This window comes from Megascapheus bottae, chromosome 9, assembly GCF_031878675.1.
Source record: "Megascapheus bottae isolate mThoBot1 chromosome 9, mThoBot2.hap1, whole genome shotgun sequence".
Taxonomy (NCBI): domain Eukaryota; kingdom Metazoa; phylum Chordata; class Mammalia; order Rodentia; family Geomyidae; genus Megascapheus; species Megascapheus bottae.
In genome coordinates this window covers 10,011,542-10,033,773 of record NC_143517.1, presented here as the reverse complement: position 1 = coordinate 10,033,773, position 22,232 = coordinate 10,011,542, and the positions used below count along the sequence as shown (strand labels likewise).

The window sequence follows — 22,232 nt, the reverse complement described above, 5'->3', positions numbered from 1 at the left end:
GTCTGAAGCCAGCCAGAGCAGAAAAGTTCTTGAGACTCTTATTTCCAATTAACCATTAGAAAACTAAGTAGTTCCATGGCTCAAAGTGATGGAGTGCTGGCCTTGAGTGAAAAAGCTCAGTGACAGTGCCCAAGCCCTGCAGAAAAATAAAGATTAACAATATTTTTAAAGTAAACATTAAATTCCAATTTCTAGGCTAGAGGCAGGGTGTGGCTTGAATGATTTGAATGTTTTCCCTGCAATAATTATATCCAAATTCCAATTTGGGGCTGCTAGTATATAGGAAAGCCTTGCATCTTGCATACTCACAGTATTGACATATTTCCAAGAGCTTTATTGTTGTTGATTCTTTGGAATTTTCTACATATACAATCATTTCATCTTTGAGCAAAACCAGTCTTATTTATCTCTTCCTTTCCAGCCTACATAATTTTTTCATATCATTTAGTCACATAAGGTTGGGCATCTAATGTGATACTGAACAAGAGGAGTGAGAAATGATTTTTTTCTTGCTCTGTTTTTCTACTGTCTGTCTGTCTCATCTATTTATTTTGCTGGTTCCTGGGCTTGAATTCAGTATCTCTCACTCTCCTCAGCTTGCTGCCCCTTGACTTGTCCTCCACCACTGAAGCAATGCTTCCAGCGTAGCCTAGCTTTTTAGCTAAATTGAGGCAAAATCTTTTATATATATATATATGCATATATATACATATATATTATTGTAATGCTAGATAGTATGTGCATTACTTCTCACACATTGATTCTCCTTCTCATGTTTTGTCCCCATTTTCCTCTCCCTACCCCCTCCCAATCATCTTGTTTTTCCCCCTTCCCTTTTCTAGTTCAAATAAACATATATACGATATGTTGAGGCAGAATCTTAAAGACTTTCTTGCTGGGGCTAGCTTCAGGTCTTGAGCTTCTAGGTCTTCAGCTCCCAAATATGAATGTAGATTATGTATGACCCATAGTTAGTTTATTTCATCTTGACTTGTTTCTGATGTAGCAGAAAAAGCATTCTGTCTTTCTGCAGTACTACATGAATATTACATTTTTAAAGAGTTTTAAAAGTCATATTTTAAAATTTTTCCCTATTGGTAGTTTGCTGAGAGATTTTTAAATCATCAATAGATGTAAAATGTCACATTTTTATTCTCTAAGGACAATATGAACATATGATTTTTGTTGTTTAGCCTGTGAACGTATTGGATTACACTGATAAAGTTTCTAATGTCGGACTCTTCTTGCATGCTAGAATAAATCCTACTTGTCTGTGGTGAATAGTTGCTTCATATACTCTTAGATTCAATTTATAGATATTTTATTAAAGAGTTTACATTTGTATTACATTTATATTCATGAGAAATATCAGTCTCTAGTGTTAGCTTCAATTTTTTTCTAGTTTTGTTATTAGAGTAAGATCTTGCACTATGAGTAGTAAAGTTTTTCATCCATTTCTAATTTTGAAAGATTTGGGGGGAGAATGGGGATAAATTTTTGGTTAAATATTTAATAGAAACCTTCTGGAACTAGTATGTTCTTTCTGGAAAATTTTTTACCTGTTGATCTGATTTTTAGTAGGCAAATGATTATTTGGGTTACAATATCTCTCTTTGTGTGAATTTGTATTATATCTATATTTTTAGGAATTGATTTATTTCATTGAAATTATCAGAGTTGTGAACTGAATTCTCAAAATTAAAAGTAAAAACGAGCTTTTGGCCCTTATTTTGATTATTGTTTTTTTCTGTAGTCAGTTTTATTGATTCAATTTCTAATTTTTTTATCATTTATGGCCTTCTGGATTATGCTTAAAATCTCCCTCTAGCTGTAGTTTCCGAAGGTGGAAACAAGTTGCTGATTTTAGATTTTTTTCCTAATATGTTTATTGGTTTAAATTTCCCACCAAGTGCTACTTCTGTTTCATCTCAGACATTTTATTAAGCTGTTGTTTTATTTATAATTAGTTCTTTCTTAAGCTACTAATGTGTCAAGAAATTTTTAACTACTTTCAAGAAGTTTTAAACATAAATTTTGTAATATTTTGGAAGCTTGTATCATAGTTTGACTTCCACAAGTCAAGTTACTGTGTGATCATACTCAATGGATAGAAACTGCTTACTTTTTTGTCTCCATTAAAAAGTACTACTCCAGGACCACCAAGAGATAATTTCGTTAATGGTCCCTCCCACCAAAAAGACAGGTCAGAGTGCCAGTTGCAATCAATGTCTATTGACAATTCTTTTTTGTTTGGTTGGTTTTTGCCAGTCCTGGGGCTTAAACTCAGCCAGGGCACTGTTTGGGGGCTTTCTCAAGGCTAGAGCTCCTGCACTTGAGCCACAGCACTGCTTCTAGTTTTATCTATGAATGTGAAACCCAGGAATCAAACCCGTTTCTTCATGCATGCTAAGCAAGCACTCTACCACTAAGCCAAACTCCTCGCCCTCTGCTAAGAGTTTTATGATGTGAACTAGCAGAAAAAAACAATCAATGAACAACAGGGCAAAACTGCCTTGTCCACTTGGAAAACTATCTCATGGCACTGCAACTCATTAGCTGTAGCCCTTACCTCCTTTATGAGATCAGTTGTTTAGTATGACGCCTGACCTTGGCCCTGAGAACTGAACATCCTCAGAATTTAGATTCTGGTCAAAGGAGTCAAATAGTAAAGAACCACAATAGGCTGTGCCTGGCTACTCAGACTTGAGTTCATCTACCAGCCACATGAATACCATCTTCACACTTGTTAGAAATGCAGCGTCTAGGCCTTTGCCTAGATTTCCTGAGTCACTATTCCATTTCAATAGGGTCTTTACTGAGGATCCTGCTCATATGAAAGGATTCTTCCTCATATGAAAGTTTGCAGAGCTGCCCTATATAATTGGAGCTATGTCATGATAAGATGAAAGGATATTTGGGTTGGACAAGAGGATCTTTGAGTAGGCTTGTCAGGGAAAAGAAAAAAAAGAACAATCCTTTTTGAGACAATTGCTTTTGGGTGATACAGAAGGGCAGACTTACTTTTTGGATTCTTTCTAGATCTTGTCCAGCACCAATATGTGACACCCATATTACAGCCAAGAAAAAGGTGACCAGGAATATTATATGTATTTTGTAGTTATCTCACTGTGTCCTTAAAAGAGAAAACATTAAAATCTAAGCAATTTTAGTCTCTGATAATAGTAGCCTGGGTGAAGTATAATGCGCATTTTCAAAAAGTACTGGCTTTTGTCTTTTCCAAGAGCATTTTGAGTCAGAAAATAAATTATTGCTGGAAAATTCTATTAGCTTTTGTAAGTGTAACGGCAGAAAAAATGATCAGCTGGTTTTAAATTTAAAAACTGCTGGGTAGATATTCTTTTTCTTTCGGTCATAATAGGCTCCAAACTTTAATAGTATGAGTTTCTCTTTATTTCCTTCGGTTGATCAATGTAATTGAGATTTTTCCCATTTATTGGAGCTGTCATCTTGTGGTCACATAATTATGGCAGAGATATTAAATATGCTTTAGACATAAAATTGTAAATACAATACAGAAGAACTGGGAACTTATTTCCATATCATTAAATCACATTTTACCCATGAGCAAAGCACATTTTTCATAACTTGCAAGAAATGTCTTGCCATGAAGTAGCACAAATCTGCTTGGTTTGACATTGGTATTTGGGTTATTGTATTATCATCGAGTATTAGGACAGTAGATTTACAAGTATCAATATGTACATGGCTAATTAGTAAGACTAATTCTATTCTAAATGGTCATTCTGACAGCTTAACATTTTTTTCAGGAGACAGATTAGCACTTTAGAGAAATTCACAAAAGTTAAGATTGCCTCCTGGTATTAATAAAACAGAATAATAGAAAGCATAAAAATGTCGTGATGGAGAAAAGTTCTGATGAGCCCTTTAGCAATTAATTTTTAGTAACAATGCTTTTGTTTTTATTCTTGTACTATTGAAATGTTTAGGGTTTATACATCTAATAATTATGGAAATCCTAAATAAACTTATCATTTCTAATGGCCAGAATTCTGCCCATGTTAGACTTTGTTGTTGAACCAGACCTTGACAAACTTGTTCTCTTTTTCATAAAGCAATGTCTACCAAACCAAACACAGCAAGCTCCTTGATAGTATGGTATCCACTGGTAATAGATTTAACCTCAAATAGACCTTAGGATTTATCTAAAGGTAATAACAGATCATTTTTATTGTTAAAATATATGAATGGCTCCTTCCTGTAATCCTAACTACTCAGGAGACAGAAATCTGAGGATAGTGGTTGAAGAGGGAAAGTCTGTAAAACTCTTACCTTCAGTTAACCACCAAAAAGCCAAAAGTGAAACTGTGGCTCAAGTGGTAAAGTGCTAGACTTGAGAAAAAAATTAAAAGATTGAAAAGTATGAAAGGTATGAAAAGTAGAATTATAATTTAGGAAAAGATGAGTATTGCTTTTCATTTTAAAAAATTATTTGAATTCACTGCCATATTTAGTAAACCAACCAAACTTATTCAGCTAGACATTGCTTTATGTCTTTTCCTTCTTGTGTTTCTTTTTCTTTTTTCCTTTAGGTTTTGGTCTTTTCTTTCCTTGCCATATAGGATTTTAAAAATAAAAAATATTTGTCATCAGAAGGATGTGTCCACAGATTTGCATACAGTAAGTCTAGTCCAGTCCACAGCCACAGCCTTCAAGATGCAGAGAAATATTTTGTTTCTGAAATTCTTCAAGATATAGGAAACTTGATACCATTGAAAATTAGATGTGTTGCAGGGATGGAAAAATGAACAGATGCATTCTACAAGGGTTTTCTACAGGAATGAACCCCCCAAAATACCTACTAGGATGCTACATTTATATTATAATAGAATAAGGAAGGGGGTAGCACTGTTCAAAAAGAAATGTATGCATTGCCTGAATTATGTAACTGTAACCTCTTGGTACATCACCTTTACAATTAATTTTAAAATATTTAAATAAAAAATGAATTACATTGGAAAGGATGCCTTTTTCTTAGGATGATTTGTACATCCTTTTTAAATTATATTACACAAATTATTTGCAGTATTTAGAGTTAACTGCTAATTTCATTGAATTCTTATTTTGAGATAATTACTACATTTTGTTGTTGTTTGGTAGTATAGGGATTTGATCTTAGGGTTCTCTCTGCCCTCAGATCATATAATTAGCATGTGTATTCCTCATTCTTCCAAGGTAGATAATTTAAGAACCTTACAATAGTATACAAATGGTGGCCACAACCTTTGCTGCTGAAGTTGGGTTCAACAGCTTCCCAGCATCTCTGTCTCCACTCGTTCTCTGCTTGGGAATAGATGACCAACTGGTATCTAATGATGTCATCATTAAGGATTGAATTTAATGATTAGAAGGTCATCTTTTCTGTGGTAAGGTCCTGACTCAGCTCTCCCAAATCATGGACATCCATCTATTCTTGTACTGTTAAAGGAAAAAATAAACCTGTTTTAAACAAATGATGTAGACTCTCCAACGCTCGACTTCACAATGAATCCATTCCAAAATATTTCCCTTTTCTCTGTCTCTTAAGCTTTCATGTGAGGAAACAGTGAGCTCAAACTAGACCCCAAGTCAGACTTGCATATACAGTTGTCTCTTGGAGAGTTCCTGGCTCCCCATTCCTCTGGATCAGACCTTCCTGGCTGCCACTGATGGACAGGCCAAAATAATGGAAGATTGTGATCAGCATGATTGAATTGGTAATTCTTTAAAAGCAGAATTTATGTGGCAACATTTTTCGCTAATGAAATACACGTTGTAAAGATCCAAGTTGCTGAGCCCATAAATATTTTAGGGCCCAATGAAAAACTCAATTCTGAAACACTGGTCTCTTACTTAGAAGCTCTCATTCATAAAGGGGTTTTTCTGCAAGGTAGCATCAGATGTTAGTAAATATTTAAAGTGTTTGAACTCATGTCCTTAGAACAACTTCCGTACTTTGGAATATTGTCATTAAACTACAAACGAAACCTCAGCTACCCTAACTTGTAAAGGATGTAATATTTGATCATCAAATTTTAAATTCCCAACTGGAAATAAGTAAGCAAAATTGTTCTTGATCAATTTTTTGATATGAAAAAGTAATACTTAGCATCCTTGAGGTGTAAAATCATACTTTATTTGGAAGTCATAATCTACTCTTCATCCTTTTTATATATTTTTATTTTAATTAATAGAAGGGTTACATTATATTCACCAGATAGAAGGTGCATTAATTCACATACATTGATACCCTTTCTCATGTCTTGGTCCCCATTTCCCTCCCCCCCACCCACACCCCTCATCTTATTTTTCCCCCCTTCCTTATCCAATTTCAAGTAACCAAATACAAATATAGCCAATATATCAGATAACAAAATGAGATACTATAACAATATGAGATAACCAAGGGACAGCAAAAGAGATGAGCGATAACATAGTACAGTAAGGACAATAATCACTCATTATATGGCTTTTGTTTCTATATCCTAGAGTTGCTTTCATTTAGCGTCATCCTATATGGCCTTATGTATCTAGGTTTTGCTATATTGCAAATCTCTGCTATGAGAGCCCAAGGTTTCTACTGATTATGACAAATGAGGGAAACCATTGAGCCTATGTTCCTTTGAGTATGGCTTACTTCACTTAATATTTTTTCTAAGTCTTTCCATTTCCTAACTTCATCCTTTAGATAAAATGCCACTACTATTTTATCTTGTTCCATATTATTTCACAGTGTTTCAGACAAAGTATGTTTAAGAAAATAGCAAATATAGGCTTACTGTCCAGTAACACAGTATATCTAATGTTCAATATTTTGCTCATATATATATATATATACATATACTGTGAATAAGTAGAAATTGACTCTAGGATCAAAATATTATATATGTATATATATATGTATATATATATGTGTGTGTGTGTGTGTGTGTGTGTGTGTGTGCGTGTGTGTGTGTGTGAATTCCTTCATTTAAAAGCATTCCTAATTCCAACAAATGCTTACTGCACTTTCAGTTCAGGATAGAGAGATTGAATGTTGCAGCAGTATTTGTTTTAAATCTGTAATAGTGTAGCTTTGTATACAGCAGGTAATGCTCTCTGACTTATATTGTTTAATGTTTGTCAGCCTGTGAAATTCTTGAGTACTGAGACAATCTTACTGCCTTTAAATACAGTTTCCTACCCAAGGAATCAATCCATTGAGTTCAGTTATTCTAAGTTAAGGCTGTATCCTTGCCATTAAGGCTTCCAAATATCTTTTGTTAAAAGGATATTCAAAAGCATAAGATCCTGCACTAGGATTATTGTAGGTATCATGGTTACAAAAGGAGCTTGGAGAGCAGGCCTCCGTAACAAGTTGCAACTGGTCCACTCACTGATTAACTACTTCATTGCCTCTCTCAGCCTTTGTCTCTCTTAATACTATGGCATTGATAACAGAGGTAGAATCACCTATTCATTGAAGAGGGTGGTACATACTTTTCTTTTTAGCATTGTGCTCAACAGAGAAGTTGGAATTAATGTTATTAGTAAACCTTCTTAAGACATGGTTACTGCGGACTGAGAAGGATTGGCTCAGGAGACTGACCTGTGGACAGGGATCAGTTTACCTGATAAATACCAGGTTAAACCCCTTATGTAAAGTTTGCTGGAAAAAATGCACCTAATATGTGAGAGATCCATTTTGATTTTATTATTAACACTAAATCTATTTTATACCATTTGCCATATGATGTTATTACACAGAATTATAATCTTGGTTGTTTTTTTAACTCTTTAAATATAAGTTAGCTAATTTCAATGTCCATCTGGTACAGGTTAGAACTGTTCATGATATATCTATCATTTATCCATATTAATCACTCATATGTTTAATATTAATATGCCACTAGTAAAACCGTCTTATTGGTTGAGAGGGTCTCTGTTAACAGGCATGGAAAGCTAAAAAAAATGAGAGGAAAGAAGGAAGAAAGGAAGGAAAGAAGGAAGGAAGGAAGGAAAGAAGGAAGGAAGGAAGGAAGAAAAGGAAGACTATATTTGTCCAAATTAAAATTAGTTCCCATGTATCTCATATATTCTAAATGAACACGATGCTTCTGTAATAATAATTTTATTATCACCAAGTTACAGGATAGAGTTTTAATTATGACCTTTCTATCAGTGGAAACCATGTATTTAGGATTAAAACCCTACTCTTTTAACTAGTCTTGTTAAAGACTATAGCTTGATACATTCTGGGTTCCAACTTTTATAAAAACCAGAGAACACTTCTAATAACACTTTTCTAATTTCATGGTTCAATGCACAGCCAGTAAAGATTTAAATAATTCAGAAAGAAAGCCTATTCTCTTTTCTTTATTAGAAGTTTGAGTCAGGCAAATTCTTTGACATTTAATAGGTTTTTAACCCTTTTAATAACTTTTTATAATGAAATTTACTGGCAGTTGTTTTAAAGAAAGGGTTATTATATTAGCATGAATAGCAGGCAGTATTTTTTATGATTAGCTTTGCGACTTTGACCTTATGTGACTTAAAGGGTATAAAAGTATAAATGAGTAATGTTAATATTAACTAAATTAGGTATACCCTGAAATATAGACTGTGTATAGCTACATTCATCCCATTATCTAACATGCTATAAAAATTTGACAAATATTTGACTCTTTTAATTGTTTTAAAGGAGCTTAAGGTCACTTACAGAGTCAGGCACCTTAAAAGAAACTGAAAGACACTGTAATTTTCCTAGATGATTTTCCTAAGTTATTAATATGCTCTGACATATTCTAGCCTTTTCCTAACTCGGTTTCATGCTATTTTAATATTTTCTAGTATATTATTAAAATGAATGTTGGATGAGTTCCATAATAAAAATACTGATTTAAAATTATACTTTTCTTCAAATCCTTAAGTAAGTTGGGAACATACAAATATTCTGCATAGGGGAGCTATCTGATGAAGGCAGACTACAAGGTTTTAATTTTGCTTCTTGAGATACACTTTGTAGCTGAATGGCATGTGTTTTTAATGATATAAGGGCCTCCAGATGAACTTTAATATCACTGTTCTGAACTGATGTGAAGAAGTCAATATTCCACTTGACATCTCCATTTTTACTAGCATCCCATTAACATTCCAGTGAGAAGTATAAGAAAGCAAGTTAAATTCTCAAGTTTAAGTATAGTATGAAGAACCATTTTGGCTAAATTGTACTGCTATAAATCTACAGAGCTCTTTCTGGCAGGTAAACCACAGATCCCAGAGGCCATGTCTTCAAGAGCTTCCCAATTTTCTTAGCACTTGCTTTGCCAACTCATTCTTTTTGTTTCAATGCGCACAATCTTTTGAAAATACTCTGAAAATCCAGCGCATTACTCAATCCCTTCCCTGGGAAACTCAAGGGGAAGGACATGTGAGCAGACATTAGCATGTATGAATACACCAGACTGAATATACAACATGATGACACCATGTGAGCAAAGCCCTGTCTATACTTTGTAGTAAAAATACAAAGGCTATAATTTGAACAGATCAACAGCTCCATTGAATAATTATAGGTAGACCCTGAGAAGATTCAGAGTGACATTAAATGAAAACATTAAGGATAAAAATATATTTTTGAGATGAGCATTGGTAGCTCACAGCTGTAATCCTACTCGGGAGGCTGAGATCTGAGGATTGAAGTTCAAAGCCATTCAGACAGGAAAATCCATGAGACTCTTATCTCCAATTAACCGCCAAAAAGTAAAAGTGTGGTTCAAGTGGTGGTGTGCCAGCCTTGAGCAATAAAAGCCAAGGGAAAGTGAGAGGCCCTTAATCCACCTCTCATTACAAGAATAGGGTCTATAGATAGAGATCTAGAGAAAGTTTAATATATTAATATAAATAGAAGTCTCATATATATGCAGATATGTAATAGATAGATAGATAGATAGATAGATAGATAGATAGATAGATGTATACCATCTTTCTTTTTTTTGTGGGTTATGGGTGTTAACCCAGACAGGGCACTGTCCCATTTTCTAGAGGTTAATTGGAGATAAGAGGCTCAGATCCTTTTGTGCCGAGGCTGGCTTTGAATCTTGATCCTCAGATCTCAGCCTCATGAGTAGCTAGGATTATAGGCATGAGCTACCCCATCCAGCTCCACCTCTCTTTTTTTATATTTTTCATTGTAATTAATAGAAGGGTTACATTATATTCGCCAGATAGAAGGTTCATTAATTCACATACATCGATACCCTTTCTCGTGTCTTGGTCCCCATTTCCCTCCCCCCCAACACCCACCCCTCATCTTATTTTCCCCCCTTCCTTATCCAATTTCAAGTAACCAAATACAAATATAGCCAATATATCAGATAACAAAGTGAGATACTCTAACAATATAAGATAACCAAGTGACAGCAAAAGAGATGAGCGATAACATAGTACAGTAAGGACAATAATCACTCATTATATGGCTTTTGTTTCTATATCCTAGAGGTCCTTTCATTTAGCTTCATACTATATGGCCTTATGTATCTAGGTTTTGCTGTATTGCAAATCTCTGCTATGAGAGCCCAAGGTTTCTACTGATTATGACAAATGAGGGAAACCATTGAGCCTATGTTCCTTTGAGTCTGGCTTACTTCACTTAATATGATTTTTTTCTAAGTCTTTCCATTTCCTAACAAATGGGGTGATGTCATTCTTTCTGACAGCAATGTGGAATTCCATTGTGTACAAATACCACATCTTGTTGATCCACTCATCAACTGAGGGACATTTGGGTTGGTTCCGTATCTTTGCTATGGTAAATAGTGCTGCAATGGACATCGTTGTGCTAGTGGCTTTAGTATGTCCTTGTTTCTGGACAATTGGGTAAATGCCTAGTATTGGAATTGCTGGGTCATAGGGGAACCCTATGTATAGTCTTTTGAGGCACTGCCATACTGCTTTCCATAGTGGTTGAACGAGTTTGCACTCCCACCAACAGTGTACTAGTGATCCTTCCGGGCCACATCCCCTCCAGCATCTGTTGTTATTAGTTTTCTTGATCCTGACCATTCTAACTGGAGTGAGGTGGAACCTTAGGGTTGTTTTGATTTGCATTTCTTTTATGGCCAGAGATGTCAAGCATTTAGTCATGTGTCTGTAGACCATTTTTGTTTCTTCTTCACAGAAGACTCTAAGTCTTTGGCCCATCTTTTGATGGGATGGTTGTTACTTTGGAGATTAGTTTTGGAGTGATTCAATTTTTTGGAAATTAAAGTAGAACTGAAAAAATGGAAAAACCTCCCATGCTCCTGGATTGGAAGAATCAACATCGTGAAAATGACAATCTTGCCAAGGGCTATCTACAAATTCAACGCAATACCCATCAATATCCCAATGTCATTCTTTAAAGAAATAGAAGAGGCAATCCAAAATTTCATATGGAATAATAAAAAACCCTGTATAGCAAAAACACTTCTTAGCAGAAAGAACAGCGCTGGAGGAATTTCAATACCAAATTTTAGACTCTATTACAGAGCTGTAATTATCATAAACAGCTTGGTATTGGCACAAGAACGCGTCTGAAGACCCAATGGAATAGAACTGAGGACCCAGATATTAAACCACAGACCTATGGCCACCTAATCTTTGACAAGGGAGCCAAAAAAATAGAATGGAAGAAAGATAGCCTCTTCAACAAGTGGTGCTGGCAGAACTGCTTAAGCACCTGCAGAAAACTAAAGTTGGATCCTTCTTTGTCACCCTGCACTAGAATAACTCCAAATGGATCAAAGACCTGGTGGTAAAAGCTGATACACTGAAAACGTTACAAGAAGGAATAGGAGATACACTAGACCTCCTTGGCACAGATCAAAACTTTCTTAAAGAATCACATCAAATCAGAGAATGGCTGGATAAGTGGTGCTGCATTAAACTGCAGAGCTTCTGTATGGCAAAGGACATAGCTAGTAAATTAATTAGGAATCCTACAGAGTGGGAAAAGATCTTCACCAACCATACAATGGACAAAGTCCTCATATATAAAATATATCAACAGCTCAAAAAATTGAATCATTCCACCTCTCTTTTGAAACTCATCTTTCTTTAAAAATAGAGCTTGTATAGCTGGATATTAGTGGTTCACACCTGTAGGAATCCTTGCTACTTGAGAGGTATAGATCTGAGGATCTGTATGAAGTCAGCCCAGGCAGGAAAAAAGGACTCACGTGGTATAATTCTAGCCTTAAACACAATAGCTCAGGGATAGCACCCTGGTCCTGAGTTCAAGTCCCAGGATGGGTGTACGCATATACACACAAGCCAAGCACACAAGCACACGCATGCGTGTGCACACACACACACACACACACACACACACACACACAACTTGTGCTGTGCATAGGTATTGTTTCGGATTTTTTCTTTTTTGTCATTATCAGGGTTCAGTGTCAAATACCTAATATCATAATGCTAAAGTTTACATAAGCTACACATTTCTAAATAATAAATAGCTCACACAAGATCATGTAAGGACAATTTAGTTAATTTGTTTGGACAACAAATAATTAAGCTCTGTCTTGGAAATGCATTTAGGAAAATGATAAATGAAATTTGATTATTAAATTTACCCACACAATTTGTTCTTGTGTATATATTTACATATTAATTGAATTCCCAGCAAAAAAATGTAATAGAATTGGGGACTTAAATAATATTAACATTTACATTCTTCTCTGTTTGGAGCAAGATTATTCTGAAGGAAAAAAAAATGGAACTGCTTTGCTTTTCTGCCCTAATTAATCTTGCAAGGTTGTACAGTCAACCCAGAGTAAGGCTCCAAAATGTTTCTTTAGATGCTAAGAACGGTATGTGTTTGATACTGTACATGAAAGGGACTGAGAGCAAGCACTTGTCACAGCCAAAGCCAGCAGGATCTCCTCATGGCCCTAGGGAAAGTTCTCCATGGCAAAGGGTGTCAAATGCTGACAGACAGGGGTAACAAACAAGGCTTCAGAGATTCTTCACATTCTCCTTCTCCTGATGCATCTGGCTCACATCCAGGCATCAACTGCCTAGACTACAGAAAGCAGCAGCTGGTGAGCCACATTAGCAAGGAGAGCCTCGGGGCTACCCCTGTTCCAGAGCTCTGTTCACCAACTGCTGTTCACTCAAACAGCTGCATCTGAGCAAAGAGAGCCAAGGCGTCGTTAGAGTTTTATGTGTACAACTGTTTTGATATAGATTGTCTGCTAACGGGGAAGATAATGATTGCTTTCAAGGCTTGCATGTTGGTCTGGAAAGGTTGCTGATATTCAGTGGAACAGAGCAGATACAAGATGAATTGTGAAACACACTACTTTAACACTGACACCAAGGCCTTCGGTTTGGCCTATATCCTTGAAGAGTGCAATTTTCACACTGTCTAGTAAATAATCCAAGCAACATTACTGCAAATTGTCTTTGAGGAGGGGCAGCATGTATGCCAGTTACAACAAAAATGATACGTTAAAAATGATCATCTAAGATGGCAACACATAGTTTTCCTTTTCCTTTTCTTTTTCAAACAAAATCCAAGGGAAATGTAGAGGGACATATGGTAACAACAACAACAAAAACAATCAAATGTCCCTGAAGTTTAGCACTTGAGTTCAGTCTCCAACAATATCGCACTCTGCAGGCATGAACATCACAGAAGAACAAGGCAGATCCCAAGGAAGAATGCATATCCCTATTTACTTTCATTTCCTGGCAGATTTTAGTAGGACATTCACTTTGTATAAGGTGGCAAAAGTTTTGGAGGAACTCTTGTGAAATTTTATCTTCATCACTATAATCCACCTCCATTATTCTAACTTACAATTTTAAGTTCATAGAATTACAGAATAATCTTCATCCTGAATAGCAAATCTGGAAATTTTAAGGCAACAGACCTGGTTTTTGGAAAAGTAAATTCTAGCTGCACTTTCAATTGAACTGGGTTTTTCAAAATCAAGTGGGGAGAAGAATATTCAGAACTATTCAAAACTATAACACTAGTCACGTAAACAACTTTTAACCAAGACAGCATGAAAATAGAAAGTTCACTTCCATTGAAAATAAATAAAGTGAGGAAAGCACATGTACAATATAGAAGGTAAACTTTAACTACTTTCTATGTTTCTGAGCCCGATATTAAGCTAATGGCATTTCCAAGACACAAATAAAGATTTATACTACTGTTTCCATGAAGCCAGTATCATCAATCCTAGCAGTGCCAGAATAAAAGTTCCCTTCAATGTAACTCACGAAAGTCCTACTACGTGTTCTGACCTAGGCTAGACTCAAAGGCTACAGTAGTGAAGAATTGTAGACTCAATCCCTGCTTTTCAGGATTTTAATTTATTACATTGTATTGGAATTATGTTCAGTTGAATATAAGAGAAAGCTTCATTGATGATGAATGAGTCTGTAAGGACGATCACAATAAAAACTCTATAGTAGTAAGTTGTCCAACTCCATGATAACCAGACCCTTTATATATCTTTGTTTCTCTAACATTCTTTCACTTCTGCCTGAAACATTATCCCATACTTTCACCAACAGTAAGTAGCAAAAGAAGAGCCTTTTTCTTTAAGGAAACTCCTTGAAAGCCTCTGTACAACATCTTTACTTCCATTCCATGGTGTAACTAATTATATGTAGCTGCAAGGGAGTTCATGCATGTTCTCCTTTGTCACCTGCTATGCTAAGAGCTAATACCAGGGGCTTGTTCCTCAGGACTAAAGCAGAATGTTAGAAGTAACAGTTGAATGTTTCTGTACAAAAGGAAGTAGTCACCTAATCAAATCTTTTCATCTTATGATTAATGCTAGTGAAAAGTGAAAAATAATTCATCAACGTGGTTAAAGCTTATATAGATAGTATGCACTTCTTCATTTATATACTGATATACATAAGTATAGAAAGTTCCTTGAACTTTGAGGATAAGCTGACTTTGTAGTGGAGGAGAGAGCAGGGGGCTTGAACTCAGGGCCTAGATGCTGTCTCTGAGCTCTTCCTCTCAAAGCTAGTTCTTTACCACTTTGAGCTCCAGTTCCACTTCCAGTTTTCTGGTGGTTAATGGGAGATAAGAGTCTCACAGACTTTCCTGCCCAGACTAACTTTGAACTGCGATCTCAGCCTCCTGAGTATGAGCCACCAATGCCTGGTGATAACCTGATTTTTGAACTTGACTTTGAGATTGTTAGAGTTCCGATATATCAGGTTGGTGACAGCTTCATGATGTGGTAGAAAAGTACAGAGGTATAAAATAAAGTCATGTATATTTATTTCAGTCTTTGTTCAATAAAGATAGGTAAGATTGTTTAACCTTTCCCCTTCTTGACAGATTTGTATAAAACCTCCATCCATATGGCTATGTACAGAGGAGTTATAAGGTTCAGAAGTTAAAAGCAATTATCTAACTACAAATAACTGAGCACAGTTTGGATTGTTTTCCTCTTTATCTTTTAACATTTCAGACAGCAAATGTTCAGCAAATGGTTATTTAGTGAGCAAAGTACAGAAATAGAAAGACACAAAGATACCAGACGTTGGTGGTTCATGCCCATAATACTAGCTACTTGGGAGAATAAAACAGGGAGGATCAGCGTTCAAGGCCAATTTGGGCAGAAACTTTTGTAAGACTACTTCTCAACAGAGCTACATACAGTGTCACATGCCTGTCTATCCTCAACAAGACAAGAAACCTAAAATAGGCAGATCCTAGCCTCACTGTGTGACCCAACAAGAATGGAACACTCCAACAGGTAGAGTTCTTCCAAGTTTTCCCCATATCAAACATTAAGCCAGGGTTAATGCCATATAGATGCTATGATAACAAAATGTTTAACTTCTAAAACAAAAACACCATAGTAAGATTGAGTTGTCTGTAAGTTCATCTGAGAGTTGCAAAGAAGGAAATATTCTCTCCCTATATATTTCCTCCACATAAGACACTACCTCTCCTTTGATGAAGTGTCAAATTCGCTGTCTACCTGTTTTAACACCATAGAAGATGTGATATTTTGAACTAATGATACTTCTATAGGAGAAAAATCTCCTCTTGGACACTTCTCTTTCTTTAATTCACTTTTATCTTCTTTCATGGCCAAGCCCATCTTACCCTCTCTAGGACAAGGGCAGGAGTTCCTATTTCATTATTCAGAGATCTACCCACAACACAAATCATTGTGAGAGTTCAATGGCCCACACCTGTGTTTCCAGTTAGTCAGAAAGTTAAAAGCCAGAGGATCATGGTTAAAAGCTGGCTCAGGTAGAAAAATCTGTGAGAATCCATCTCAAAAGAAAGCAAACCAAAACAAAAACCCAGCAACAGAAAGCAGGACTGGAGGCACGGCTCAAGTGGTCAAACATCAGCAATGTGAACATGGGACTAAGATTCAAACCCTCAGAATTCAAACCAAAAAAAAACTCTCCGAAAATAATTTAAAAGATCGTAAAACAATGGAGGAAATAGGTATTATAGAAATGAGATGGATTTTAGAATACTTTTCCTACGATATGACATTAAACTTATATGATTTCTAGGAAATTAAAAGGAGTGGTATCAATTTACACAAATGAGAAATATGGATATCAAGTAGTTAAATATTTTTAGAAAGATAGCTCAATTAAACTATGATTGTACTAGTATATAATTTTAATTTCCAGGACTATAAAATGTGTTTTATAAATACATGTGTAAATATATATATGAGTGATTATTTGGGGTTGCGTTGGGTGAGCGGACTCTGCTCTTTAGCACAATGTTCATGTATGGGCATTCATTCTATGCCCCTAATAAAAAGTGTTCTATGTGATAAGGGCCTAAGAAAACAGTAGGAAACTTTAAGACATTTGAGGGTAAGCCTGAAAAGAAAACAAAACAAAACAGTGCATATGACCACTTCTGTGTATTTTCGTGGGGCGGGGGAATTGAACTCAGGGGTTGCACTTGATAGGCAAGAGCTCTAGCACTCTACCATTCTCTGTCCTTCTGATTGTTTATCAAATAGAATCTCGTGCTTCCACATGGTGGCTTCCCACTATGTCCTCCTATATAGCTCTGCTTTGAAGGACTAGCAGGAATTATAAGCCTGCAGCACTACCACAGGCTCTTCTCAGTACTTATAAAAAGTCAGTCTTAACTTTTTTTATTTTTTTGCCAGTCCTTGGCTTGAGCTCAGGGCTTGAGCACTGTCCTTGGACTTTCTCAAGGCTAGCACTCTACCAGTTGAGCCTCAGCACCACTTCTGGCTTTTTGCTATGTATGTGGGGTACGGAGGAATCGAACCTGGGTCTTCGTGCATGCTAGGCAAGCACACTACCACTAGGCCAAACTCCCGGCCCCCAATCTTAAATTTTTATGTTTTTTAAAAATGTCAGAAATTTCTGTGAAAGCTGTCATAGGAAGATCAGCTGTAGAGGTTATAAAAACATCTGAGAAGAAATAAAGACTTTTATTGTGTATCAGTGGGGGCAATATGAATGAATGGATTAGGAGAGAAAACAATTGATAATTTGAATAGAAAAGTGTTTTTAAATTATTACTGATTATAACCCTCTCTATGGGATATGTAAAATGTGAAATCAGCTGCTCAATTCAGTGGAAAGTATTGAGGACTGAAATTGGAAGATGCAGACTTTTAACTCTAAATCTGGTTTGTGGCAAATTATTTAACATGTCTAGGTTTTACTCATTTACTTGTTCATTTATATTTACATAGGTATTTTTTCAACCAGCTGTCTTATACTCTACCTACCTCTGCCAAATTTCCTCTCCTATAAACTGAGTATCTCTGAAAGATTCTGCCATTATTATATGTGCTATTAAACAGTAAGAACTATTTAATGAAGGACTTCATAGAAAGAAGTTGTGAGCTACATTTAAAAGATGAGAGGAACCCAGTTTGAGTTACTGTCAAAAAAGTTTAGATTATTAGAGTGACAGCTACAAAATGGAAAAGCCATTCTGAAGAATCACAAGTCTGGGCCAGATTGTGGCCTCAGAACAGCTACATATCATTTCAGGAGTATCATGCTAGCTTGGTGAAATGACTTCAGCACATTGCTAGAAAGTAATCTCATTATCATAGATAAAACTAGAAGCAAAGCCTAAAACCCCATTCCTCAATTGACCCACACAATATTTCCAGGTCACAGAAACATTTTGGTACTACTAAACATACTCAATGTAGGAATGTTTTAAAAAGAAACAGTAAGATAACATTATTAGTTTGATTTTTCTCAGTCACAGCATATAATTTTAACCATTTTAAGCACATATTCCTTCACAGCACTCTCTTTTTTCCATAGTTACTTTTTTTCTTATCTTGATTGCTCGCCATCTTCCTTATTTTTCAAGCCCTCTAAGAGGGATACCACAGAATATTCATGATTATTTTAAGTTTGAAAATACTGCCAAAATGTTAAGTGAAATCCACCACACTCCTCTTACACAATGCATTTGACCTCCAGATAACATTAAGTATTTCATCCTTCAATGCTTTTAATTCTAATCCTAGTAGAGATGAAATTCATTGCTTGAATTACAAGAGTGATTCTCGTTAGGGCTAAAAAGCAGTGACCCAAATAGCATAATGGATTAATATATGATGACCTTGCAGTTTTACAGTTTTACTTTCAAATCTGACAAATCATTTCAACAATCAATTGACCAATACCAGGCTGTAAACATTCTGGGTCTATTGGTTAGCAAGTCATTCTGACCAGTATTGTCCTGTAAAGAATTACCCTGAGAATAATTCACTTATGAACTTCTAAAACCTTTCTATAATGCTAAGATTGGGGGGAAACAGTGGTTAGCAAGTCATTCTGACCAGTATTGTCCTGTAAAGAATTACCCTAAGAATAATTCACTTATGAACTTCTAAAACCTTTCTATAATGATAAGATTGGGGGGAAACAGGATTTAACGAGTGGCCATGATGCTATAAACATTAATTGAACAATTTGGTCACTTGAATAAGTGAAACTTACGTCATATAAATATATTATAATATGCATATCACTGTGCATATAATATGCACAGAATGATTATAAGCATTCACTGTCAAATTCTCTCTTATTTGTTTGTAGAAGTGGTGCTAGACCCTGAACATGTCTAGAGAACACACTACTGCTGAGTTACGTTCCCCATTTCTTAATTTTGTACTCTCACTTTGTGTGTGTGCCAGTACTAGAGCTTGAAGCAAGGGGCCAAATGCGTTTGCTTGGCTCTTTTTGCTCCAGGATGTGGCTCTACCGCTTGAGCCACAACTCTCTATTCCAGGTTTTCACTGGTTAATTGGAGATAGAGTCTCTTAAGATTTGCCTGCTAGGGCAGAATTACTGGATTCGTACCATGAAACATAGATCTCAGCCTCCTGAGTAAAAGATTACAAGCATGAGTCAGTGTTGCCTCGGATTTGGAACTTTCTGAGCTGATATACAATTTGGATTATTGTACCGTCGCTATGTGTATATAGCTCAACAGAATGTACTGCAGTCAACAGAAATGAAAGTTTTGCCATAAACTTGCTTGCAAAAATTTATCTTTTAATTAAGGCATTTATTTATGTATTCACTTGTTTCTTTTAGATGCAAGATATACGGAACCCAGAAGGAGCTCAGTACAGCTCCCATCCCCAAATGGCGGCCATGAGGCCCAGGGGTCAGCCTGCAGACCTCAGGCAGCCAACAGGCTTGATGCAGCACGGGCAGCTGACCACCATCAACCAATCCCAGCTAAGCGCTCAGCTTGGTCTGAACATGGCAGGAAGCAATGTCCCACACAACTCACCCTCTCCACCTGGGAGCAAATCCGCTACTCCTTCTCCATCCAGCTCAGTGCACGAAGATGAAGGAGATGATACTTCCAAGGTAAAAAACAGGTGACTTTTAGAACTCATGGTTGTCCCCTTCTTTGACCTCACCTTGAGAGATACAGGTGGACCCCTCAGAGTGAGGAGAACTTAATCTCACTGTGAGATGTATCCGTTTTTATTTTTCAAAGGTAAAATATATGTGGAGAATGTACACTTACAAACTGGGAGGATGAAACCACAGGCTTTTTTTGCTGGTCCTGGGATTGAACTCTGAGTAAGGATGCTGTCCCTAAACTTCTCTTAGTCAAGGTTAGTTCTCTACCACTTGAGCCACAGTGCCACTTCCAGCTTGTTCTGTGTGCTTTGTTGGAGATGAGATTCTCACAAACTTTTCTGCCCTGGGCTGACTTCAAACCATGATCCTCAGATCCCAGCCTCCTGAGAAGCTAGGATTATAGGTGTGAACCACCAGTACCTAGTTGCCAGTTACACCTTTAAGTCCCTAAAACAAGTTCTCAGTACACATGTATTAAGAATTAAAGTCAGTTGTACCTCACAAAAGTGTGTGGTCTTCATAGATGAGTAAGACAGAATAAATATTGTAGGACTCAACCTCCAAAATTAAGCCTGACATCATTCATTCAAAAACAAAGAGAAGTTAGCAAGTGTGTGTGTGTGTGTGTGTGTGTGTGTGTGTACACAAACACACCTTGAGATCTCTGGCACCATTCCATATTGTGAATGAGGTCATATAATGACAAAATATGGCTGTCTTCCCAAAACAGAGGCCTGGAGTGTTTGTTTCATAGTCTTTGTTACCACTATGCCAGTGTGGTTGTTTTCTGTCTGTCCCTGTAGTGCCATTCTGCTAAATTACTAGATGGAAAGTTGGGTCTTAAATGCCCTTAGACCAGAAATTAATTACAGAAGGCAGTTAACTGTTCATAGTACTAGAGGCAACTTGAAAACAAAAATGGATGTACCAAAATTCTAAAATCACCAATCTTCTTCTGCCTTTGTTATTGCTGAGATTCATTCTGATAAGGACCCAGGTGATTAAATATTTACTGTGGAAAATATTAACAATCAAATAAATACTATGTCTCCTATTTTTCGGCTTTGAATATCTTACTAGTAGGGCTGGGAGCACAGCCTAGTGATGGAGTGCTTGCCTAGCATGCATGAAACCCTGGGTTCAATTCCTCTGTACCCCATACACAGGTAAAGTTAGAAGTGGTCTGTGGCTCAAGTGGCAGAGCACTAACCTTGAGCCGAAAGTGTCAAGGACAGTGCCAGGCCCTGAGTCAAGCCACAGGAAATGGAAAAAAATCTTACTAGTAGAATGACTATGCCACCATTCTGATTTCTTTTTCACACTTCTGAAAACTTTGTTTTGGGGAGTTAAAATAACCCCGAGAAGCACAATACAGCAATGTGTTAGCAATGGATTTTTAACAATGGGTTAATATCCAATAGCTATATTTACTTTTTTTTTTTTTGCTTAAGCTCAGGACCTGAGCACTGTCAGACTTTCTCAAGGCTAGATAGAGCTCTACCATTTAAGCCTCAGCACCACTTCTGGCTTTTTTCTGTGTATGTGGTACCAAGGAATCAAACCCAGGTCTTCGTGCATGCTAGGCAAGCACTAGGCCAAATGCCTGGCCCCTATATTTACTTTTTAAAAGTCCAGATGAATTGTGATCCATAGCCTGGTAAAAAAAAACAAAGCTGCAGCGTTACCCATATGGTCTACATTCTTAGTATTGTGGTTTCATCCTGGAGAGACTGTCCCTTGAAGGACTTGCCCCTCTGGAGGGAGCAGTGGAGTGAGCTCTGCTTTGATATACAAAGAGAGCACTGTGGCACTGTTAGCTCACACCTGTAATCCTAGCTATCCAAGAGGCTGAGATCTGAGGATCATGGTTCAAAGCTGGCCCAGGCAGTAAAGTCTGTGAGATTTTTATCTCCAATTAGTTAGCAAAACAACAGAATTAGAAATATGGCTCCAGTGGTAGTGTTACAGTGTGGAATTAAACAAACAAATTAAAAAGTAGCATAAAGCCCTGAGTTAAAAACACAGTATGCATCCTTCCTCCATTTCCACGCCCCTTCCAAACATGAAACAGCCAACCCAGAATCCACACCTTAACCATCTCCTGATCAGACTCTCACACACCAGGCCCATTTCCTCTCCACCCTACCTCACTCCAGAGCAAGAAATTAGACAAGAGACATGCCCTATAGTTCAGAGTCTCATGGTATTATTCAAACTATTCAATCCTAACATTTCTCACTGAGCCCTGAGTCATACTCTGCCCAATCTCTATTTCTGTGTCCAGATTGATCTGGGTGCTTTCCCACATGGCTGGCAGGACCTGCCTTTGTGCTCTGTGGACC

The 22,232-nt window shown here is 36.7% G+C and overlaps 1 protein-coding gene across 2 annotated transcripts in view; it reads left to right on the top strand.

Moving 5' to 3' along the window:
* Tox (thymocyte selection associated high mobility group box) overlaps window positions 1-22,232 on the top strand; it is a 313,525-nt gene that overhangs the window by 241,673 nt on the left and 49,620 nt on the right. For both annotated transcript variants that reach the window (XM_090338640.1, XM_090338641.1), the window contains exon 4: window positions 19,609-19,890. In XM_090338640.1, coding sequence (XP_090194766.1) covers window positions 19,609-19,890 — 282 coding nt within the window. The remainder of the gene's footprint in view (window positions 1-19,608; window positions 19,891-22,232) is intronic.